The sequence below is a fragment of the Capricornis sumatraensis genome, chromosome 1 (assembly GCF_032405125.1).
Source record: "Capricornis sumatraensis isolate serow.1 chromosome 1, serow.2, whole genome shotgun sequence".
NCBI classification, from domain to species: Eukaryota; Metazoa; Chordata; class Mammalia; order Artiodactyla; family Bovidae; genus Capricornis; species Capricornis sumatraensis.
In genome coordinates, this window is record NC_091069.1 from 252,237,532 (window position 1) to 252,262,257 (window position 24,726).

At 54.0% G+C, this 24,726-nt stretch overlaps 1 protein-coding gene across 3 annotated transcripts in view; it reads left to right on the top strand.

Moving 5' to 3' along the window:
• Positions 1-24,726, top strand: part of DIP2A (disco interacting protein 2 homolog A) — a 115,771-nt gene that overhangs the window by 82,511 nt on the left and 8,534 nt on the right. For 2 of the 3 annotated variants that reach the window (XM_068975665.1, XM_068975673.1), the window contains exons 23-33: positions 7,114-7,315; positions 8,087-8,196; positions 8,637-8,717; positions 11,432-11,555; positions 16,016-16,137; positions 16,231-16,342; positions 17,467-17,576; positions 17,936-18,066; positions 21,610-21,778; positions 22,132-22,302; positions 24,026-24,087. In XM_068975665.1, coding sequence (XP_068831766.1) covers positions 7,114-7,315; positions 8,087-8,196; positions 8,637-8,717; positions 11,432-11,555; positions 16,016-16,137; positions 16,231-16,342; positions 17,467-17,576; positions 17,936-18,066; positions 21,610-21,778; positions 22,132-22,302; positions 24,026-24,087 — 1,394 coding nt within the window. Of the gene's footprint in view, positions 1-7,113; positions 7,316-8,086; positions 8,197-8,636; positions 8,718-11,431; positions 11,556-16,015; positions 16,138-16,230; positions 16,343-17,466; positions 17,577-17,935; positions 18,067-21,609; positions 21,779-22,131; positions 22,303-23,288; positions 23,319-24,025; positions 24,088-24,726 lie in introns of all 3 variants that reach the window. The other variant, XM_068975682.1, reaches the window with a different exon arrangement.

A 24,726-nucleotide genomic window follows, 5' to 3' on the forward strand; every position in this document is an offset into this window, starting at 1 on the left:
TATGATGGACATGTAACACTGTATTAGTTTCAGGTGTACAGCATAGTGATTTGATATTTGTATGTATAGTGAAATAATCACAACAACACATCTAGTTAACATCCATAACACAGCTACAGAAATTTTTTCTTGTGATGAGAACTTTTAGGATGTACTCTTATCAAATACACTCTCAAATACACGACCCAGCATTCACTGTGGTCCCACGCTGTACACTGCATCCCCAGGACTTGTTCAACTTATAACTGGAAGTTTCTCCCTTCTGACTCCCTTCACCCATTTCTCCTACCCCCACCCCTCACCTCTGCTAACCACCAATCTGTTCTGTCCATGAGCTCATTTTTTTTTTGTTTTTAGCTTCCACATGTAAGCAATCCTGTGGCTTTTTCTGTCTGATTTATCTCACTTAGCACAGTGCTGTCCAGGTCCCTCTGTATTGTTGGCAAATGGTAAGATTTCGTTCTTCTTTATGCCTGAGTAATAATCGTATGTGTGTACCACAGTTTCTTTATCCATTAATCCATTGATGGACACTTAAGAATATTGGCTGTTGTAAATAATACTGCATTGAACATGAAATGAAATGAAAAGTGTTTAGTCGTGTCCAACTCTTTGCGATCCCACGGACTGTAGTCTACCAGGCTTCTCTGTCCGTGGGGTTTTCCAGGCAAGAGTACTGGAGGGGGTTGCCATTTCCTCCTCCAGGGGATCTTCCTAACCCAGGGATTGAACTCAGGTCTCCTGCATTGCAGGCAGACACTTTACCCTCTGAGCCACCAGGGAAGCACCATTGGGGTGCATATGTTTTTTCAAGTTAGTATTTTTGTTTTCTTCCAATAAACACCGAAAAATGGAATCATTGGGTAGTTCCATTTTTAATTTTCTGAAGAACCTCCATACTGATTTCTACAGTGGCTGCACCAGTTTACTTTCCCACAAATTGTGCACAACGGTTCCCTTTTTCCACACCTTCACCTAGTCCTGTTGTTTCTTGTCCTGTTGATAGTAGCCATTCTGATGGGTGTGAGATGGTGTGTTGTAGTGGTTTTGATTTGCCTTCTCCTCAAGATTAGTGATATTTAGCATATTTTTATGTCCCTCTTGTTGTTAAGTTGCTAGATCGAATCTGACTCTTTGCGACCCCATGGACTGCAGCACGCCAGGCTCCCCTGTCCTTCACTATCTCCAGGAGCTTGCTCAAATTCATGTCCATTGAGTGCATGATGCTTTCTATCCATCTCATCCTCTGCCGACCCCTTTTCCTTTTGCTGTCAGTCTTTCCCAGCATCAGGGTCTTTTCCAATGAGTTGACTCCCTGCATCAGGGGGACAAAGTATTGGAGCTGCAGCATCAGTCCTTCCAGTGAATATGCAGAAATTAATTTCCTTTAGGATTGACAGGTTTGATCTCTTTGCAGTCAAGGGGATTCTCAAGAGTCTTCTCTAGCACCACAGTTAGAAAGCATCAGTTCTTCAGCGCTCAGCCTTCTTTATGGTCCAGCTCTCACATCTGTACCTGACTGCTGGAAAAACCATAGCTTTGGCTAGACGGACCTTTGTTGGCAAAGTGATGTCCCTGCTTTTTAATATACTATCCAGGTTTGTCATAGCTTCTCTTCCAAGGAGCAAGCGTCTTTTAATTTAATGAGAATGGCTGCAGTCACTGTTCTCAGTGATTTAGGAGCCCGAGAAAGTAGAATCTGTCACTGTGTCCATTTTCCCCCCATCTATTTGACATGAAATGATGGGACCAGATGCCATGATCTTAGTTTTTTGAATATTGAGTTTTAGCCAGCTTTTTCACTCTTCTCTTTCACCCTCATTAAGAAGTTCTTTAGTTCCTCTTCATTTTCTGCCATAAAGTTGGTATCATCTGCACGTCTTGAGTTTCTGGATATTTCTCCCAGCAGTCTTGATTCCAGCTTGTGATTCATCCAGCTTGGCATTTTGCATGATGTACTCTGCAAAGAAGTTAAATAAGCAGGGTGACAGTATACAGCCTTGATGTACTCCCTTCCCAATTTGGAACCAGTCCATTGTTCCATGTCCAGTTCTACTCTTGCTTCTTGATCTGTATACAGGTTTCTCAGGAGACAGGTAAGGTGGTCTGGTTTTCCCATCTCTTTAAGAGTTTCCCACAGTTAGTTGTGATCCACACAATCAAAAGCTTTAGCATAGTCAGTGAAGTAGAAGTAGGTGTTTTCCTGAAATTCCCTTGCTTTCTCCATGATCCAGTGAATGTTGGCAATTTGATCCTGGTTCCTCTGCCTTTTCTAAACCCAGCTTGCACATCTGAAAGTTCTCAGTTCATGTAGCACTGAAGCCTAGCTTGAAGGATTTTGAGCGTAACCTTATGAAATGCAAAATAAGAAATGAGCATTTAGCATAAGCATGATTGTACAGTAGTTTGTACATCTTTGGTGTGGCCTTTCTTTTGGATTGGAATGAAAGCTGACTTTTTGCAGTCTTGTGGCCACAGCTGAGTTGTCCAAATTTGCTGACAATGAGTATAGCACTTTAACAGCATCATCTTTTAGGATTTGAAAGAACTCAGCTGGAATTCCATCAGCACAATTAGCTTTCTTTGTAGTAATACTTCCTAAGGCCCACTTGACTTCCCACTCCAGGATGTCTGGCTCTAGGTGAGTGATCACACCATCGTGGTTATCTGGGTCATTAAGACTTTCTTTGCATAGTTCTAGGTATTCTTGCCACATCTTCCTAATCTTTCTGCTTCTGTTAGGTCTTTGCCATTTCTGTCCTTTATTGTGCCCATCCTTGCATGAAATGTTCTCTTGATCACTCCAGTTTTCCTGAGATCTCTCATCTTCCCCATTCTGTTGTTCTCCTCTATTTCTTTGCATTGTTCATTTTAGAAGGCCTTCTTACCTCTCTTTGCTATTCTCTGGAACTCTGCATTCACTTGGTTATATCTTTCCCTTTCTCCCTTGCCTTTTACTTCATTCCTCAGCTATTTGTAAAGCCTCTTCAGACAACCATTTTGCCTTTTTGCATTTATTTTTCTTAGGGATGGTTTTGATCACCGCCTCCTGTACAATGTCACAAACCTCCATCCATAGTTCTTCAGATACTCAGTCTTTCACATCTGATCCCTTGAATCTATTTGTCATCTCTACTGTATAATCGTAAGGGATTTGATTTAGGTCATACCTGAATGGTCTAGTGGTTTTCTCTACTTTCTTCAATTTAAGCCTAACTTTTGCAATAAGTTCATGATCTGAACCATGGTCAGCTTCAGGTCTCTTTTTGCTGACTATATAGAGCTTCTCCATCTTCAGCTACTAAGGATATAATCAGTCTGATTTCGGTATTGACTATTTGTTGATGTCCATGTGTAGAGTCATCTCTTGTGTTACTGGAAGAGGTGTTTGTTATGATCAGTGTGTTCTCTTGACAAAGCTCTGTTAGCCTTTGCCATGCCTCATCTTGTACTCCAATGCTAAACTTGCCTGTTACTCCAGGTATCTCTTGACTTCCTACTTTTGCATTCCAATCCCCTGTGACGAAAAGGACATCTTTTTTTGGTGTTAGTGTTAGAAGGTCTTGGTGTTAGTGTTAGAAGCATAGTGTTCTATGCTGAACATAGAACTGTTCAGCTTCAGCTTCTTTGGCATTAGTGGTTGGGTCATAGACTAGGATTACTGTAATGTTGAATGGTTTGCCTTGGAAATGAACTGAGATCATTCTATCATTTCTGAGGTTGCACCCAAGAACTGCATTTCAGACTCTTCGGTTGACCATGAGGGCTACTCCATTTCTTCTAAGGGGTTCTTGCCCAGTAGTAGATATAATGGTCATCTGAATTAAATTCACCCTTTCCCGTCCATTTTAGATCACTGATGGCTAAAATGTCAATGTTCACTCTTACCATCTCCTGCTGACTGTGTCTGATTTACCTTGATTCATGGACCTAACATCCCAGGTTCCTATGCAGTATTGTTCTTTACAGCATCAGACTTTACTTTCACCACCAGACATGTCCGTAACTAAGCGGCATTTACACTTTGTCCCAGCCTCTTTATTCTTTCTAGAGCTATTTCTCTGCTCTTCTGCAGTAGCATAGTGGATACCTTCTGACCTGGGGACTCATCTTCCAGGGTCGTATCTTTCTGGCTTTTCACTCACGTAGGATTATTGGCGTGGTTTGCCATTCTCTCCTCCTGTGGACCACATTTTCTCAGAACTCTTCACTCTGACCCATCTGTCTTGGGTGACCCTGCATGGAACGGCTTATAGCTTCATTGAGTTATGCAAGCTCCTTCGCCACAACAAGGCCGTGATCCATGAGGAGATATGTACCTCTTGGCCATCTGTATGTCTTTTTCTGTTTTTTAAGATTTGTTCGTTTATTTTTCATTTTTTGGCTGTGCAGAGTCTGCTGTGCGCATAGGCTTTCTCTAGTTTCACTGAGCAGGGCTGCTCTACTGTTACAGAACAGAGGCTCTAGTGCACAGGCTTCAGTAGTTGGAGCTTGCAGGCTCTAGAGAGCGGGCTTAATAGTTGTGATGCATGGCCATACTTGCCTCATGACATGTGAGAGCTTCTTGGACCAGGGGTCGAACCCATATGTCTTGCCTTGGTAGGCAAAGCCTTACCCACTAGAGCACCAGGGAGTCCCTTATGTCCTCTGTGGAAAAATGTCTGTTCAGGTCCTCTGCCTGTTTTTTAATTGTATTATTATTATTATTTTCCACTGTTGAGTTGTATGAGTTCCTTCTATATTTTGGATTTTAATCCTTATCAGATGTATTTTTACAGATCTCTTCTCCCATTCGATAGGTTCCTCTTGTTTTCTTGGTTTCCTTTCCCGTCCAGAAGCCTTTTAGTTTGACATGAATCCACCTGTTTATTTTTGCTCTTGTTGCCTTTGCTTTTGGTGTCAAATCCAAAAAACCATCACCAAGACTGACATCAAGGTTACTGTAGCCTATGTTTTATTCTAGTATTATCATTTCAGGTCTTATATTCAAGTCCTTAGTCTGCTTTGAGTTAGTTTTGTGTGGGGCGTCCAGTTTTTCCAGTGCCATTTATTGAAGGCACTCTCTGTTCCCGCTGTCTGTGCTCATCTCCTTTGTGGTAAAGCAGTAACTGTGTGAGTGTGAGATTACTCCTGGGCTCCCTTCTGCTCCATTGATCTTGTGCCAAGTCCACACTGCTTTGATTACTGCAGCTTTACGACGTTTGAAGTCAGGGAGCATGATACCTCTTAGCTTTGTACTTCTCTCTTAAGACTGCTTTGGAAACCCAGAGTCTTGTGTTTCTCTGCAAGTGTTAGGAGTGTTTATTCTAGTTTTGTGAAGAATGTCTTGGGTATTTTTATAGTGATTGCATTAAATTTGCAGATGACTTTGGGGTAGTATGGACTTTTTAACAATACTAATTCTTCCAATTCATAAACTCAGAATATCTTTACATTTAGTTGTGGTTTTTTCAGTTTATTTCATCAGTCCCTCACAGTTCTAAGTATACATGTGTCCCTCATCTCCTTGGTTAAATTTATTCCTGAGCATTTGAGTTCTTTCTGCTGTAATTAAAGTCACTATTCAGATTTCCCAAATTATCTAATGTTCAATATGTTTGTTAAACTTAGGATCAAAATAAGGTAAAAACTGCACTTGGTTGGCCCAGGTTTTTAAGTCTTCTTTAGTTTGCAGACTCTTCCTTGTTTTATTTTTCTTGCAGTTTGTTCCTTGACAGGTTAGCCCAGTTCATCTCCCAGACTGGGCTCTGACAGTTGTGCCTTGTGGTTCCATCTCTGTACTCCTCTGTCCACTGTGTCACTGGGTAGATCTTAAGGCCTGGTCAGACTCGGGCTCGATTTGCTGGCCAGGGGCCTCACGGGAGGTAGATAGTCTGTCCACTGGCTTGGTAGGGCTTCAAGGGAGGGGAGGCATTTCAATTCAGTCATTTCTTGCTCATTGGTAATGCAGCTGCCTTGAAAGTGTCTTCTACAAAGAGTGCTGTGTCCTTTGAAGTCACCAGGGGACCTGGAGGGAAGGTTGTGCAGGAAAGTGAAATCCAGGGTTGATTTCTGGATTCTGCACTGGTGTCATGGAATAGCTCTGGTTTTTGTCTCCCTGTGAACTAGTGGTTGCAATAACTATATTTATATGTCAGTGGGAGCCTCTCTGGATTGGCTCCTGAGTCCTCTTGACACACCTCTGGGTTCTGAGGGGTCACATGGAGAACAGGAAGCCGGATGCCAGAGGGTCGGGGAGGGGGGGGTGCATCTCATGTCCCAGACCGGGCACGACGGGGACCCATGGGGCCCTGCAACCTCCAAGAAGTGGACTTGGGACCACAGTCTGGGCAATGGACAGAGTAGGAAACAGAGCAGATCCTCTGCCTGTAAGATCACCCACACCCCCACACCGTGAGTTTATGCTGCTGGTTCCAGCTCAGGTTTAAGGCCTCGGAGTTTTCCTTGACTCTCCGGCCTTTCTCCATAATGGAAGGTTGCAAAGATGATGACTCCAGCAGAAGTAATCATGTCCTGATGCCACACTGCACACACTCCAGTCTCCATGTAACCTCTCAAGTGTGAGGTTTCGAGCACAACTTAGGATGTTTTTTCAATTCTTTTTGCCAATAGGGTGTACCCCTCTAGGATGGAATCAGTCAGATTGCTGTGTTTAAAGTCACTTTAAGTAGATTCTGTCTGAGGGGTGTGCTAACCTGATCCACTTCGATCGAGTTCATTTGTTCTATTTTACTGTCAGTTGTTAGGGGTTGGTTTTTAAGTTTTAAGTTTTTTGGACATAAAATATTTACATGGTTCCAACTCTAAAAGCAGAGTGTATTCAGAGGAGCCTGGCTTCTGTCCTCTGTCCACACTTCTCCCACAGAAAGTCAGTGTCTGCTTTGGTGGCTCTTTCTAATGTAAGCAGTTACAGATTTGCACTGGAGTGTGCACGTGCACACGTGTGTTTAAATGGTAGGAAATGCAGACTTGTCTCACCGTGTTTCTCTTAATGTCCCAGAGGTCACGGTCTGCTTGACCTTTGGGCTTGGGTGTTCTGGCCCTCCTGCGGCTCCCAGCCTGGAGCTGGTCGCAGGTACTCACGCACAGGCCCCTGTGTCATGCTCCCTCCAGGCCATCGACAGCATCCACCAGGTGGGCGTGTACTGCCTGGCCCTGGTTCCTGCCAACACCCTCCCCAAGGCTCCTCTCGGTGGGATTCACGTTTCTGAGGCCAAGCAGCGCTTCCTGGAGGGGATGCTGCACCCTTGCAACGTGCTGATGTGCCCTCATGCATGTGTTACCAACCTCCCCAAGCCTCGGCAGAAGCAGCCAGGTTAGTACGTGCCGTAGCACGCCCACTGCATCTGTAGACAGCGGCAGCCATGCCTGTGTTTAAGGGCACACCCTGTTGAACCCTCTGTCTCGGGTTGGAGCTGAGAGCCAGAGTGAGCAGCACAGCAGGCCAGTCCCCGCCTCCTGCCCCCTGGAAGGAGCACATCCCCACCCCCCAATGTGGGGGCCCAACCTGGCACTGGATGCAGCCTGGCACCCGGGCTGTGGAAGCTGCACGGTGGCCCCAGGGGCACGAATGATGCCCCAGAGCAGACCGGGAGCTTGGAATCTGAAGAACCATGGGGCGGCCACCACAGCCAGCCATGGGGCCAAGGGCGCTGTGCGTGCTGCTGCTCAGCACTGTGATCCGCCACAGCGGCCAGGCAGTACCTGGGAAGCCCAGCAAATGGTTAGCTTCCCTTCCCTGGTGGAACTGTGATGTGTGTTCCATTCCTTTGGTGATGTAAGTCTTAAGTAAATGCTAATAACTTGTTGATTATTAAGTATATAAAATACCATTAAGTGAAGCACATTTAATCAGTGAAACAATGAAATGTACTACGAGTTTAGCTGTGGCTAAGGTCGGGATATTTGCCTCGTTCCGAATGTGTTTATCGGGTTCACTTCTGAGAGTGAGGTTCTCTCTGTCACTCAGCACGGCCCTCCTCCCTGGTTCCTGAGCCTGTACTGTAGTAAGGAGTGAGTTGCCTGCCCATTCAGAAGGTTACCTGTCAGAGTCATCGCTCCTCATTCAGGTCCCCTCGTGTTCCAGAGGTTGGGCCTGCCTCCATGATCGTTGGGAACCTGGTCGCCGGGAAGAGAATCGCTCAGGCCTCAGGGAGGGAGCTGTCGCACCTGGAGGACAGTGAGCAGGCAAGGAAGGTAAGGGAGTGGAGTGGGGTTGAAGAGGAGCCCAGGAAGCTGCCAGGCGTAACCCTCCCCACCCAGGGGTGGGGTGGGGGGTGAAGAGGCGCCCGGGAAGCCAGCGGCCTGACCTTCCCCAACCCAGGGGTGGGGTGAGGGTGAAGAGGTGCCGAGGAAGCCACCAGGCCTGACCCTCCCCAACCCAGGGGTGGGGTGGGGGGAGGTGGCACCCAGGAAGCCACCAGGCCTGACCCTCCCCAACCCAGGGGTGGGGTGGGGGGGTGAAGAGGCGCCCGGGAAGCCAGCGGCCTGACCCTCCCCAACCCAGGGGTGGGGTGGGGGGAGGTGGCACCCAGGAAGCCACCAGGCCTGACCCTCCCCAATCCAGGGGTGGGGTGGAGGGGTGAAGAGGTGCCCAGGAAGCCACCAGGCCTGACCCCTCCCTGCCCCTCCTGCAGTTCCTGTTCCTGCCCGATGTGCTGCAGTGGCGGGCCCACACCACCCCCGAACACCCGCTGTTCCTGCTGCTCAACGCCAAGGTGAGGCAGGCACTGCTGCGGTCTGCTGTGCTGCCCATGGTGCGAGGGCCCATGTCACACTCCAGCCATGTGTTCAGGTCTCACCGGAGGACAGCACTCCTTGACCTCCAGGCTCCCAGCTGGTGTTACGTTTGTTAGTCGCTCAGTCATGTCCGACTCTCTGTGACCCCATGGACTGTAGCCAGCCAGGCTCCTCTGTCCATGGCCTTGTCCCAGCAAGAATACTAGAGTGGGTTGCCATTTCCTTGTCCAGGGGATCTTCCTGACTCAGGGATTGAACCCAGGTCTCCTGCGTTGCAGGCAGACTCTTTACCATCTGAGCCGCCAGGGACGTCCAGGTAGTGTCATTCTCTCCATGAAAACCTCAGCTTCCACACAGGCCACAGTCACATTTCTGTGGATTTGTATTTAACAGGGAAATTCTCATTACCTTGTATTTCGATTATGAAGAGTATGCTTGTAAATGGGGCTTCCCTGGTGGCTCAGATGGTAAAGAATCTGCCTGCAATGCAGGAGACCTGGTTTCTATCCCTAGGTCCGGAAAATCTGGAGAAGGGAATGGCTACCCCCTTCAGTATTCTTGCCTGGAGAATACCATGAACAGAGGATCCTGGAGGGCTTCAGCCCATGGGGTTGCAAAGAGTTGGACACAACTGAGTGACTGACACTTTCACTTTTCACTTTCATGCATGTAAATTCTCCTAAGTAAACTAGAAACAAATGTTTATTTTGTAAAAATTACTTCAGACCTTCTTCCTTGGTAGCTGTGACACAACAAATATGGCTTACAGCCCTAATCCTAGTTACTTTCAGTGGGTGTTACATGGTATCAGGAGCTTCTCAGGTATAAAGGAGAAACTGTTAGTTATGGGCCAGTAGACAAACTATGAAAACAGAGAGTAACCATGACCACTCTGCGTGACTCACTGTTAGATGCATCCCGGCCTGGGAGGACGCGTGTGCCCTCACGTCTTAGCAGCACCAGCCTGGTTCTCAGTGGCTTGCTCTTGGCTACTGTTTCTTCATTCAAAAAATATTGATCAATACCTGCTACATATACAGTGTTAAATAAGATTTTTTTAAAAAGGCCCCTGTTCCCCAGTTGCTGAAGCAAGTCTGCCTGCTAGAAAACCAGTGCTCAGGAGAGGTGCTGTCTTCCTGCAGACCTGGACAGTGTACTGGAGACGTTTGTTTATGACTGATTGAATTCTGAAGCCAATAAGTAGCATTGACCAAGATAAAGTCAGCTTGTGGGAGAACCTTAAGATGGGTGCAGCCGGAGCTCTAAGGCAGGCGAGGCTGGGCACTGGGTTTACCCTCGGTGTCTGCTGGGGGCCTGGACGTGAGCATGAGGGTGTGATGGGGTCCATCACACCCTCATGGGTGAATTCTGGGTGATTCCTATGGGTTGTGAGAGGGTGAGGATGGGAGTGGGGAGCCAGGGCCGTGGCCCAGGCACAGGTTAGCCATTCAGAGATGACAGGGGCTGTGGATGAGTGTGAGGTGTGGTTGGAGGCAAGCTTGTGGGACATGAGGGTGGCCTAGGTGCAGGCCAGGTGTCTGTGCAGATGGGGTGTTTCCCAGTGAGGCGGGACCACAGGTGGGAGTGTGCAGAGACGCCACCAGGCCTAGGGTCAGCCAGCAGTGCTCACGATTATCTTTATAGCTAAGAGCTTGGGAGGGCCCTTCAGATCCTTTCCAAAACCTTGTAGATTTTTGCGTTTCTTCTGGTTTGTCAGCCTCCTCAGGTTTGAATTGTCCTTAGCACCTGAGCATATGCTGGCCTTTGACCTAGGAGGAAGCCTGTGCCTCTGCAGGTGGTATCCCTGGCATGAGGTGGCCCCTGGCCTTGGGGACTGGCAGAGCTCTGGACCTTCAGGCTCCAGCGTGTGCCCAGCTCTAAACCTCAGCTTGGGTGTGAGGAGTGCATCTGACCCACCATGCGAAGCCCTCAGGCATGCGTGGTGGGGCCCCAGCTGAGGGGTGGTGAGAGTTTAGATGCTCTGCCGGGCCGTCCTGGAGGGTGGTGATGGTTAGTTAGGCTCAGTGGCTCTGTGATTCTCGTAAGGACCGAGAGCGTGAGCTCACACAGGTCGGCAGGGGGAGGGAGGGCTAGATTGGCGCTGGTCCCAGCCCAGCTGTCCTCTGCAGAGACCGGGTGTGGGGCAGCCCTACTAGCCACTCGCCTTCCCAGGCTCCCTGAAAGACCAGCCTGTGCGACCCAGGGCTTGGAGCTGGGGGGTGGGGCGACTGAGCTGGTGTCAGGGTTCACTTCAGGGATGTTTGTTTACTGCTTACTATTCACTTACGTGTGTTGATGTCCAGGAAGAGGGTTGCTTCTAGGAGGAAGAGAATAGGATTGGAGGCGTATGTGGAGTGGTGATGATTTATTTTATAAAAGACATTGAAACAGTGTGGCAGAATACTAGGTGATGAAAAACTGGATGGCTGCTCCTCACATTATTCTCTACAATATTTTTGTATATAAAATATTTTATCATAACGGCTAAAAGGGCTTTTTCACTCACCGAGTCAACCTGTGGTGGACCAGCAGTCCCTGAGGAGGCACAGAAGCCAAGGAGACAGCAGGCGGGGCTGGGGTGGCACCCGTCCTGGCTCCTGGCCACAATGTCTCAGACGGAGGCTGTGCGTGGAGTGTCCAGAGTTCCCCACCCCCACGCCCCAGCTCAGCGTGCCCATGATTGTTTTCCTAGGGCACAGTCACCAGCACCGCAACCTGCGTCCAGCTCCACAAAAAGGCTGAGCGAGTGGCCGCTGCTCTGATGGAGAAGGCGAGGCTGAGTGCCGGGGCCCATGTGGCCCTGGTCTACCCTCCAGGTAAGACCCGTGGGCCCCGCCCTGCTGCGCCCCGACCCTCACCCACCCTCTGTCCACGTCTGTACCCTGTGAGTGCCCGCGGCGAGCTGTGAGTCCACTCCTGCCCGTCTCAGTGCAGCCTGCCTTCCTCTTGCTCTTCTCACCAAGCTGTTCTTTCCCTCCCCACCCCCACCCTGTTTTATTACCAATAACAAAGCGACCAAGTCAAGTGATGGATCTTTACCTTTCCTGACCCAACCACCTGCTCCACTCTCCTGAAGTAGCCTCTGTCCTGACCTCCATGGTCATCGTTCCTCCCATTTCTTTAGTTTGACCACCCCAGTGAGCAGCTCCTGTAACCTGCAGGCTGCCCTCTTTCCATCTCTCCCTGGGTCCTGAGCATCCCTGCTGTCTGGAGTGGCTTGTGTATGTTGGGTGGCTGCTCCTGGGCTTCCACGAGGAACCCCACATCAGGCTTACTCCCCTCGCCAGACCCTGAATGTCCTCGGGTGCTTCCTCCTTTTGTAGAATTAGCACATTAGCCCCTATCGATGACCTTGTCCCACCTTCATTAACTCCTGAGGGGTCACTAAACGGTGGTGTTTTAACTCTGACCAGCCATAAAACTAAACAGACACTTCCCCTGATTAGGATCTGGTCACCCAGTGGTAGAATTTGCTGTGAAAGCCGGGATGCTCTGTCTTTGCTGCTGTCAGTGAAATGAGCTCTGTGCCCTGTCGCACTCCCATGGGAGCTGCTCCTGGGCCCTTGGGTGTGACCTCCCATCCTGACCTTCCTGCGTCTGCTAGAACTAGGTGCCTGGCCAGTCCTCCATGGAGCCTGGTGTTGGCAGTACCAGTCTGGGCACTGGGAGCTCATCCTTCCTGGGCTGGCCACAGTCCCCTTAACCCCTTTTGTGATCAGAGTTCCAATTTGAAAATGAGAGTCATAGCTTCTCTTAGAGGCAGTGCCTCCTGAGTTCATGCTGTCGCACTCGTTCAGACTCAGGATTATAGGTTTTCAATGAACCTTGTCTCCATGATGTCTCTGTCTCCTTTTGTACTGAGGGTCAGGCTGGGAGTCTGTAGAACTCACATGTGCCCGGACCACTCACGTGCTTCATCCTGTGCCACACTCAGGACCCCCAAATGGCCGTCATACATGACTGCCCCCCGACCCCATGTGAGTTTTCGCACAGGCTTCCTCCACCCACCTTCCCTGTAGCTGTGCTGTCTCACGGGGTGGTGGTTGCGTGGGGGGGGGGGGGGGCGGGTGGAGCAGAAACTTTGAAGCTGGCCTCTCCACCCCCGCAGTCCACCAGGCCTGTGTTCAGAGCCCTCCAGCCATGCACACGTCCGTCTTTCTGTTCCAGTGGTGCTGTTGCATCGTCCCTGACTAGTTTCTCAGAAAGGTTCATGGGGACAGTGTCCCCTGAGCTCCGGCTTGTTGATGACAGTCTGTACACTTTGTGGCGATAGTCGTCCCTGCTGGGGCCTCAAATGTGTCCATTTTCTCCTGGCCTCAAGCATCGGGTTGGACTGTGATCTAGTTTTCTTCCTCTGTGACTCACTTGTGCTTTTGCTCTCAGTGGTAGAAGGACATTTTCCCTTCTTAAAGTCCTCTGTGTGCTTGTGACATTGTTACAGGTCAGCGTTCCCACACGGAAGGCAGCTGTGCTCACCACCCTCCCTCCAGGCAGGGCCTCACAATATGTAAAGTGCCTGTGAATACCAAGCTGCAAGCCTGCCTTCTATTCTCAGGGGAGTTTTCTAGAATCACAGTCTTCTCTCTGCCTTTGCTTGGATTTTCTTGGCGTTCACTCTCCTTGCTGCTCCCATCGCCCCTGTGTTAGCTCTTCTCTGTCATTTTCCACGATCTCTGTGTCCCTTGTCTTGTTTGCTCTTGGGCTCCTTCTAGTTCCATCTCCATTTCTGAATTGTTTTTTAAAATAACTTCTAGTTCTTTCCTCATTTGTTTAATTCTCATTTCGGTCATTCTCTTATATCTTGTATCATTTTTTTAATGTACTGCATCTTAGCACATGTTGAAAGGGCTGCAGTTCTTATCTGCTGTCTTTTTCTGGACAGGTGATGATCGACTTCTGGTTCTGTTTCTTATACTTTGTGTGGGACTTGGCCACCGTCAGGGAGCCTCCCTTCTCCTGTCACCTTCTCTGCCCCGCCGTGGGTCATCCCAAGCTGGGCTGGCTTGCTGGTCCCAAGTCCTCAGCTGCTCTCTGATCAGACCCCCGGGGGTGGGGACAAGACAACTCCTCTGGAACCTCCCTGACCAGGATGGCCATGCCTTCGGGGCTCCAGGTCCTCCCACACTCCCTCCAGCCCCGCCTGCCCCACGCAGCCCGGCACCCTGTCCTTGCGGCGACTCTGCTCCACCTGCTGGGCACTGCTCTGGCTCTCCTGCTCCTCTTGCCCTGCCCTCTGCCGCCTCGTCTCGGGGCTTCAGTCCTGGCGGTTTCTCTCCTGTGTCTGGCGCCCAGTTGAGGGGCCCTTGGAAGACCCTGTACTTTGAGTGGCAGCCTGTCCTTCGCTGGGCCAGGAATCCCAGGTTTCTGCAAGTGCTTCCGCAGGGCTACAGGTGATGAGCACCAGCCTCCCCTCCCCTCCCCTCCCCACTTTGTTGTTGTGTCACCTGGAAGCTTGTTGGTTCTAGCTCAGGAGTTTTATTGGGAAATACCTGGGTCTGGGTCCTCTCTCACTTTCTTACCCACTTAATCCTCCTCTCAGGAAAATGTTCTTTCTCATTACTGCCTTTTCTTCATCTGTTTCCTGCTTCTGGAATGCCTGAAGTCCTGTTTTGGGGGCTGTTCTCTGAGACTCAGGTCTCCTGCATGACGGCTTCCTTCGCGTGTCCATGGTGCCACTCTTGGGAACCCAGCCCTGCAACGCTGTCTCCCTTCAGTGTGTCTGGTGGGACGTGGCTTGTGCTGGACACTTTCTCTGTGCTGGTACAGTCCCGGGGCTGCTGTGGAGCGCTCCCTGCACAGAGCCTGGCGGGTTTCCTGACATGGATGCTAGATGACGTGGACGCTGCAGGACTCCCACTGGCATCACAGTCACTCCTGCTCATTCCAGTTCCAGGAATGTGAGGTCATTTTTGTCCAGAACCGATCGCAGTTCCCATTCTTTTCTTATCCTTGGACTCAGTGCAGGGCACGCACCACTGACTGAGAGGAGGCCTGGGGACGCACTGGCAGGCTGGGGGAGGGGGTGGGTGGACATGCTGAAGTGATAGGAGGAAAGACAGATGGGGGCCTGATGCTGTTCTCTGCTTTGGGGCTTTTTTGACACTGTGCATAAAAAGTGATAGTGCATGGTGAAGGTCTGAATGTACATTTTAAAAACTTCGTAGTAGGAGGAGAGTATAATTGACAGCTGGAGGGCAGACCACACCCTGCTCGAGGCGGGAGGGGGCAGGTGTTTGCAGGTACACATAGGACCTGGTGTGCATCTCCTGTGAGGGGTGTCTGACCCTGCAGGGGCTGCAGGAAGTGGGGTGCAGGCAGGGGATAGCATGAGCTGTATGAGCTCGAGGGTTCGAGCTGCTGGTGGTGCTTGCTGTGTGGCGCGTTGGGCACAGTGGTCATGCTGGTATGAGGATGCTCGCACATGTCAGCCTGCCTGTCAGCTCATCTGTCCCCTGAGCTGCCCACAGGCACAGTGAGGATGGCTGGTCCCTGGTGGAGGAGCTTGGGCCGTGACAGTGACCACACCGAGCGCTCCTGGCCCTGATGGAGCATCGGGGACTTGTAGTGTGGTGAAACCCACTAGCTGGGTCAAGCATTGCGTATTTATTTTGACTCTGGAATCAGAACAGCCTGAGGCTGATGTCTTGTAGCCTAGTGATACCAGGCAGGGCCTTGTCTCAGTTGAGGGCAGTGTCTTCAGGGCCTCTAGGGTGTGGGTGCAGATGGTCTTAAGTCTGAATGAGGTCAAAATGGGAAAGCTGGGTTTTAAGTGTGGTTCGGTTCCCCTTGGTTTTAATTATGGAGAATTTTCAATACATAGACGAGTTGAAGGAGCCGTGAGTAGTCCCACATTGCATTGAGAGATTGAGAGCAGGGCAGGGACATCCTGGCCCCTTGCCAAGATGTGAGCCTCACCAGGGACGGACTGGCCCCCACGTTAGGGTGGAGATGCAAGGAGGAGGTGTGGCGTTTCTGGGTGGGCAGCTCACCTTCAGAGTGTCCTGCCAGCCTCGCCCACCCACCTACAGACTGCCCCGGAGGGCAGAACACGCTGCTCCACGAGGTCTGGGCCTCCTGTCCACCATAGGCTCCTCTGCGCCGTGGCTGCACCCCACCCACCTCCTTGTCTCCCTGGGTCTGGGCCAGGGGCGACCTGTCCCTCCCTACAGAGCTGTTTGGGGTGCTTGCTGTGGTGCGAGAGGGTGGTTTAGTTCACACATGGTAGGTGGACCCACAGCCTGGACATTTGGGGCTGCCTTTTATCGTGTCTCTCCAGGGGTGGACCTCATTGCTGCCTTTTATGGCTGCCTGTACTGCGGCTGCGTGCCCGTCACCGTGCGGCCCCCACACCCCCAGAACCTTGCCACCACACTTCCTACCGTCAAGATGATTGTGGAGGTAGGTGGGCGCCGCGGCCTGAGCGTGGTGGGCCTGAGCACAGTTTGCTCCCGGGCGCTGTCTCAGCTGTGCCCTCAACCCTGTGCCCTGCAGGTCAGCAAGTCTGCGTGCGTGCTCACCACACAGGCCATCATGCGGCTGCTCAGGTCCAAAGAAGCAGCAGCCACCGTGGACGCCAGGACCTGGCCGACCATTCTGGACACAGGTGTGTGTGTGCTGCGCCTAGGATCAGCCCTCTCCTTCTTGTGTTGTAGGGATTGCGTTGTCACCACCCAAATACTGAAGTTGGGTGAAGGAGCTTGAGTAGGTGGTGAGAAGAGCCTGGCCAGTGGGGCACCGGCAGCCCATCTGGCACCTCGATCCTAAAGCGGGTGCCCAGAGCAGAGGGTGGCCAGTGGAGAGCAGAGGTCCTTCCGAGGCCATGCGCCTGCAGACAGATGCTTCCTGCTGCACTCAGCGCCCATGCAGCAGTGGGCAGTTGTGGGGACCGGACAGCTCCCACAGCGCAGACCCCTCACGGGTCCCCAGGAGAGTCACACGGGCCCTCTGCCTGGGCCTGTTGGGTCAGCCTACGGGCTGAGAGGGTCCCAGCCCCTCCCCCTCAGGACACCCCAGACCAACCGCTCTCTGCAGGCTCTGTGGGGAATTCAGGGTACAAGGCCACACAGGTGCCCACTGCGAACAGACACGGTCCCTCCTTCCCCGTCGCTCCCTGTCACACCTTACTCACCAGGGCACTGCCCACGAGAGGAGGTTTAGGACCGTGTGTCCATGACCACCTGCTTGATACCACTGTAGGCACTGGGAGCTGGCCCAGGCAGCTGGTGCAGGCAGCTGGTGCAGGCAGCTGGTGGCAGAGGGCCCGGGGTGGGCTTGGGGCAAACAGGCTCGAAGGCATCCTGTTGCCTCGCTCGCTCCCTGCCCTGCCTCACCTGTGCCCACCTGTGTGCAGTCAGCGCTGTGCCCCGTGGTCCTGAGGGGTGTGATGAAGTTCGCTGAGGGAGCTTGACCCAACTTCTCAGTGCTTGCTGTGCGCAGAAACGGCAATGAGCCTGGCTCATCACAGGCTCCGGGACCCAGCCTAGTCTGTGTTCCTCCAAGCTTCCTAGGGGGCTCTCGCGGCCTGCCTTCTCTGGTCCGTGTCCACCATACCGTCAGCCGCCACATGCTCAGTGTGGTTAGCGAGGGTCCTCTCCACGCACCTTCCCCATGTGCACATGCAGCCTGACCTCTGCTCCGAGCTCCCTGCTCCCCAGGTGCAGTCCTGTCTCCCCTTTCCCTGTGAGCACTGAAGTGGCATCCACACCACCTGTGTCTCCTGGTCCACAGATGACATACCCAAGAAGAAGGTGGCCAGCATCTTCAGGCCCCCGTCCCCAGATGTGCTTGCATACTTGGACTTCAGCGTGTCAACGACAGGGATCCTGGCGGGTGTGAAGGTTGGTCCTCTGGCTGGAGCCCCCGTCCGCCTCGTCCCTGACACGGAGAGTGCTGATGCGGGTCTGTGCAGGCCCTGCTTCCTCCCAGAGCTGGAAGCACCAGTTTTGCTCTTTAAAGCTTGTGTTAAATATCAGTAAACCCTCAAATTAGGTTAGCCTGAAGAGTAACACACGGCTTGATGTTTTATGATTTCTGAACTTTCTGATTCATGACTCTGGCCTCGACAACCAGGTGGCTTGGATGAGTCTGTCACCAAAAGCTCTGTTAAAATTCTTTATCGCCCTGAAGTCTCGCCTACAAGGTTTTTAGTGTGCATTCCTGGGGGTTTTTTGGTGTATGTGGGCTTTTACTCCTTCAGATGTCGCATGCGGCCACCAGCGCCCTGTGCCGCTCCATCAAGCTGCAGTGTGAGCTGTACCCCTCCAGGCAGATCGCCATCTGCCTCGACCCCTACTGTGGCCTCGGCTTCGCCCTGTGGTGTCTGTGCAGGTGAGTGGAGGGTGGGTGTGCAGGGGGGTGGAGGGTGGGTGTCAGGTGAGTGGAAGGTGGGTGTGCAGGTGAGTGGAAGGTGGGTGTGCAGGTGAGTGGAGGGTGGGTGTGCAGGGGGGTGGAGGGTGGGTGTCAGGTGAGGGGAGGGTGGGTGTCAGGTGAGGGGAAGGTAGGTGTGCAGGTGAGTGGAGGGTGGGTATCAGGTGAGTGGAAGGTGGGTGTCAGGTGAGTGGAAGGTGGGTGTGCAGGTGAGTGGGGGGTGGGTGTGCAGGTGAGTGGAGGGTGGGTGTGCAGGGGGGTGGAGGGTGGGTGTGCAGGTGAGTGGAGGGTGGGTGTGCAGGGGGGTGGAGGGTGGGTGTGGAGGTGAGTGGAGGGTGGGTGTGCAGGGGGGTGGAGGGTGGGTGTCAAGTGAGTGGAGGGTGGAGGTGCAGTTGAGTAGAAGGTGGGTGTGCAGGTGAGTGGAGGGTTGGGTGTGCAGGGGCGTGGAGGGTGGGTGTCGGGTGAGTGGAGGGTGGATGTCGGGTGAGTGGAGGGTGGGTGTGCAGGTGAGTGGAGGGTGGGTGTGCAGGGGGGTGGAGGGTGTGTGTCAGGTGAGAGGAGGGTGGGTGTGCAGGTGAGTGGAGGGTGGGTGTGCAGGGGGGTGGAGGGTGGGTGTGCAGGGGGGTGGAGGGTGGGTGTCAGGTGAGTGGAAAGTGGGTGTGCAGGGGGGTGGAGGATGGGTGTGCAGGTGAGTGGAGGGTGGGTGTGCAGGAGGGTGGAGGGTGGGTGTCAGGTGAGGGGAGGGTGGGTGTCAGGTGAGGGGAGGGTGGGTGTCAGGTGAGGGGAGGGTGGGTGTGCAGGAGGGTGGAGGGTGGGTGTGCAGGTGAGTGGGGGGTGGGTGTGCAGGTGAGTGGAGGGTGGGTGTGCAGGGGGGTGGAGGGTGGGTGTCAGGTGAGGGGAGGGTGGGTGTCAGGTGAGGGGAGGGTGGGTGTGCAGGAGGGTGGAGGGTGGGTGTCAGGTGAGGGGAGGGTGGGTGTCAGGTGAGGGGAAGGTGGGTGTCAGGTGAGTGGAAGGTGGGTGTGCAGGTGAGTGGGGGGTGGGTGTGCAGGTGAGTGGAGGGTGGGTGTGCAGGGGGGTGGAGGGTGGGTGTGCAGGTGAGTGGAGGGTGGGTGTGCAGGGGGGTGGAGGGTGGGTGTGGAGGTGAGTGGAGGGTGGGTGTGCAGGGGGGTGGAGGGTGGGTGTCAAGTGAGTGGAGGGTGGAGGTGCAGTTGAGTAGAAGGTGGGTGTGCAGGTGAGTGGAGGGTTGGGTGTGCAGGGGCGTGGAGGGTGGGTGTCGGGTGAGTGGAGGGTGGATGTCGGGTGAGTGGAGGGTGGGTGTGCAGGTGAGTGGAGGGTGGGTGTGCAGGGGGGTGGAGGGTGTGTGTCAGGTGAGAGGAGGGTGGGTGTGCAGGTGAGTGGAGGGTGGGTGTGCAGGGGGGTGGAGGGTGGGTGTGCAGGGGGGTGGAGGGTGGGTGTCAGGTGAGTGGAAAGTGGGTGTGCAGGGGGGTGGAGGATGGGTGTGCAGGTGAGTGGAGGGTGGGTGTGCAGGAGGGTGGAGGGTGGGTGTCAGGTGAGGGGAGGGTGGGTGTGCAGGGGGGTGGAGGGTGGGTGTCAGGTGAGTGGAGGGTGGGTGTGCAGGAGGGTGGAGGGTGGGTGTCAGGTGAGGGGAGGGTGGGTGTCAGGTGAGGGGAGGGTGGAGGTGCAGGTGAGGGGAAGGTGGGTGTGCAGGAGGGTGGAGGGTGGGTGTGCAGGTGAGTGGGGGGTGGGTGTGCAGGTGAGTGGAGGGTGGGTGTGCAGGGGGGTGGAGGGTGGGTGTCAGGTGAGGGGAGGGTGGGTGTCAGGTGAGGGGAGGGTGGGTGTGCAGGAGGGTGGAGGGTGGGTGTCAGGTGAGGGGAGGGTGGGTGTCAGGTGAGGGGAAGGTGGGTGTCAGGTGAGTGGAAGGTGGGTGTGCAGGTGAGTGGGGGGTGGGTGTGCAGGTGAGTGGAGGGTGGGTGTGCAGGGGGGTGGAGGGTGGGTGTGCAGGTGAGTGGAGGGTGGGTGTGCAGGGGGGTGGAGGGTGGGTGTGGAGGTGAGTGGAGGGTGGGTGTGCAGGGGGGTGGAGGGTGGGTGTCAAGTGAGTGGAGGGTGGAGGTGCAGTTGAGTAGAAGGTGGGTGTGCAGGTGAGTGGAGGGTTGGGTGTGCAGGGGCGTGGAGGGTGGGTGTCGGGTGAGTGGAGGGTGGATGTCGGGTGAGTGGAGGGTGGGTGTGCAGGTGAGTGGAGGGTGGGTGTGCAGGGGGGTGGAGGGTGTGTGTCAGGTGAGAGGAGGGTGGGTGTGCAGGTGAGTGGAGGGTGGGTGTGCAGGGGGGTGGAGGGTGGGTGTGCAGGGGGGTGGAGGGTGGGTGTCAGGTGAGTGGAAAGTGGGTGTGCAGGGGGGTGGAGGATGGGTGTGCAGGTGAGTGGAGGGTGGGTGTGCAGGAGGGTGGAGGGTGGGTGTCAGGTGAGGGGAGGGTGGGTGTGCAGGGGGGTGGAGGGTGGGTGTCAGGTGAGTGGAGGGTGGGTGTGCAGGAGGGTGGAGGGTGGGTGTCAGGTGAGGGGAGGGTGGGTGTCAGGTGAGGGGAGGGTGGAGGTGCAGGTGAGGGGAAGGTAGGTGTGCAGGGGGGTGGAGGGTGGGTGTCAGGTGAGTGGAGGGTGGGTGTGCAGGGGGGTGGAGGGTGGGTGTCAGGTGAGTGGAAAGTGGGTGTGCAGGGGGGTGGAGGGTGGGTGTCAGGTGAGTGGAGGGTGGGTGTGCAGGAGGGTGGAGGGTGGGTGTCAGGTGAGGGGAAGGTAGGTGTGCAGGTGAGGGGAGGGTGGAGGTGCAGGTGAGTGGAAGGTGGGTGTGCAGGTGAGTGGAGGGTTGGGTGTGCAGGGGTGTGGAGGGTGGGTGTCAGGTGAGTGGAGGGTGGGTGTGCAGGTGAGTGGAGGGTGGGTGTGCAGGGGGGTGGAGGGTGGGTGTCAGGTGAGGGGAAGGTGTGTGTCAGGTGAGAGGAGGGTGGGTGTGCAGGTGAGTGGAGGGTGAGTGTACAGGGGCGTGCACCATGGGTGTGCAGGCACAGCTCCACCCACTCCTCCTTACCACCTGCTAACTGAATTGCTTCTCTAAAGTCCCACCCCCCACCCATCTCTAAGATACATTATTAAGGGTCCAGGAAGCAGAGGATACACGTGTGAGTGGCTGGTGTATGTGAGTGTGCTGGTGGCTGGAGTGTGGGTCTGAAATTGAGTTAAAGGGTAGAAGTGCATTTTTATTAAATGCACACTCTGTAATACTATCAATTCCATCCAGGACAGGGAAGTAGGGACCCATCTTCATGAGTAAAACCTAGCCCTGCCCGCAGCGGGTCCCTCACAGTGACCCTGGGTCCTTGAATGCGGGTTGGCAGACCTGCGTCCTACATTTTCCACCAAAACCCCAGACTTGACCAGAGCAGGAGGGGCGGACTCTGCCTGGAAGGGCAGATCCTTGAGGGGCGAGGTGTAGTGCTGACCCCTCCCTGTCGCTGTCGCAGCGTCTACTCTGGACACCAGTCGGTGCTGGTGCCCCCGCCGGAGCTGGAGACCAACGTGTCCCTGTGGCTATGGGCTGTCAGCCAGTACAAGGCGCGCGTCACCTTCTGCTCCTACTCAGTGATGGAGATGTGTGCCCGGGGCCTGGGTGCGCAGACGGCGGCGCTCAGAGTGAGTGTGGGAGGGCCTGGAGAGACCCCAGGGACAGTTCCGGTGGGAAGAGGGGGCTGGAAACAAAACCCTCTCTGGGGGCCCTGCCCCGTGCTGTGAGCTCCACCCCCACACACCTGTGGCGCACCCCGCACCGGCCCCTCACTTCTTCTGGGAGGAGATGAGGGGTGGGTCCGACCCTGGCTCTGAGCGTACTGTACCGAGGCATCTCTGAGGCCTCATGGTCCCCAGGGACTGGGGCTGGGCGGAGGACGGGTGTGGGGGCGTGGAGGCACAGAACCCAGGGGGCGGGGCTCCGTGTGGTTTGGCCCTTGCGCGCAGACGCAGGCGTGGCATGCACGCTCCTCCCGCAGATGAAGGGCGTGAACCTGTCGTGTGTGCGCACCTGCATGGTGGTAGCTGAGGAGCGGCCCAGAATCGCGCTCACACAGTCCTTCTCCAAGCTGTTCAGAGATCTGGGCCTGCCCGCGCGCGCCGTGAGCACCACGTTCGGCTGCAGGGTCAACGTGGCCATCTGCCTCCAGGTAAGGCGACGGGGCTTCCTCTGGGCGCCTGTGCACATCCTGCGCTGCCCCGTCCTTTGGTCCCTTCTGGCTCCAGCCTTTTGCATTTTCCAAATATGGCTTTGAGAACTGAGCATTTTCGTTTAAGAGATTCTGTTCTTGATGAACAAAGGCTTATTTGGAAAAAGCACCAGTTGTTTTTGAACAGTGACAATTACCAAGAGGAATTTATAAGCTGGATACAGTATGCAGCTAATATTCTAAAGCAAGATTAAGTGTATTGTTTTGTAAGACATCTGGCAATTAAATGGAAACATTAATGAGTGTGACCATTTATACTGCCCTAAATTCATTCATGAAACACTGAGGTATTTTGCTTTTTAAAAGGAAACAAAGTTTCAAAACAGCTCACTGCAGCAGTGTTCTTCTGCTTCTTCAGGGAACTGGGGCTCTTTTCGAGGTTTCTGGCTGGTATCTGAATCCCACTTCTTTCTAAAAGGCATTGCATGCACCTGCTCCCACATTCAGTGTTGTTGGGAGGAAAGGCCTCAGGAGAACCACAGTCCCGGTCCTGACCAATGCCCGCCGGGCGCAGGGCATGTCTGGACTGGGGAGATCAGCGTCCTGTTGTCCAGGTGTTCCTGTGACATCCTCTCCACAGTATAGATGCCTGACCGTCCAGGTCTTGCTTGGAACCTTACTGAGTGGCAGGAGGAGGTGGAGGGGTCCCTCAGGAGATCGCTCCTGATGTCGGTGCAGCTGCACCTCGACTGGTGGCGTGGGGTTGGTGGCTATAAGTGCAGCCCTTCTGTCTGCTCAGTGTCTGGGAGCCGGGTCCTCCTTCCTGGAAACGTCAGCAGGAGCCTGGCTGTTGCTCTGTGCGCTTCAATGCAGTGATGCATTTTGCTCTCTCTCAGCTCCTTCCTCACGTGCCTATGCTCTCTGTTTGTGTTTCCTGTGGCGTCTCTTCCCTGTCTCGCTCTGCTGGCCTCCTTTGTGTCTGTCAGCCCAACAGGCTGGGAAAGCTGGCTGAGCAGGTATGACCTTGACCTTGACCTCGAGGTGCCTCTGTGCTTCTGTGAGTTCATGTGGCCTCTTGTGGTCTCGCTCCTTTGTAAAAACGAGCTTAAGAGCAGAGTATTTTCAGAAGTATTTAGCATTCACAGTCTGCTGCCTCTGGAGGAAGAGCCGTCTTCATTCCAGGGCAGACGTTGGTGACATTGTCTGGGATCGCCAGAGAATGGTGTTGGGGCGGAGTGTCTGTGTAGTTTGATGTTCGGTGTCTAACAGAAGGGATGTGCTGTCCTCTGTCAGGGCCAGCGTCAGGTGTCAGGTGAGAGGAGCGGAGTGGGAACATCACTGAACATCCTGCTGAGGCCTCGCCCCTGAAGGGGCCTTGCTGTGCTCAGCCCTTAGGAGAATTAGGTCCGAGCAAGCACGGCTCAGGGAAATGCCCCCAAACCCATGGTGGTGTTTTCCAGGGACCAGTGGGAATCGAAGCTGTCAGGACTGGAATGTGAGGTTGTTTGCCTTGATCTCTCCCTTCAGTGCTAGGGGAGATTTCCCGCCATGTCGGCAAGCCTTGCAGGTGTGTGGAGGAAGGCAGACCCCTGCTGGGGCAGAGCAGTTGCCTTCCCGCCCCCACCCCCGCCCCGGCTGGGAGGAGCTGTGCCCGTGTGCATGCCGCACCCCTGGAAACGATGGGCGTGAGGTTTGAGTGGACGTTCCTCTGCTCCCCTTGCAGGGCACGGCCGGCCCAGACCCCACAACTGTCTATGTGGACATGAGGGCACTGCGCCATGACAGGTAACAGCCCCCAGCCCCCTTCCGCCTGGGCCTCCCCTGCTCACTGTGTCCTTCCTTTTTAAAAAAGTCATTTCACTTTATTTGTTTATTGGCTGCGTGGGGCTTTACTGCAGTGCGCAGGCTTCTCACTGCAGCGGGTTCTCTGGTCGCGAGCACAGGCTCTAGGTGCTTGGGCTCAGTAGTCGTGGCACATGGTCTTAGTTGCCCCTCGGCATGTGAGATCTTCCCGAAACGGGTTGAACCCATGGCCCCCTGCATGGGCAGGAGGATTCTTAGCCACTGGACCACAGGGAAGTCTCACCATGTCCTCCTTTAATCAGTCATTCCCACGACCAGGAGGGGAGCGACCTTCCAAGAGTGACCGAGCATGTGACACTTGGATTTTTATGGGTAAAAAACAAGAAGACCTGTTTCCAGGCAGGATGTAGGCATCCTGTCAGCAGATGTGTCCTGGGGGCCCCACTGTGTGTGCCTAGAGGCCTGCGTCCCTCCCAGCTTTAGAGCCAGATCCTGGTTCTGACCCTCAGATTCAGCTTGAGGGAAACCATGGTGGAGCTTCCTGGAGGGCGAGGCCAGCTGGCCAGGGGTTCCTGACCTGAGCCTGTGCCTGGTTGAGCCAGGCACCTGAAGTCACTGTCC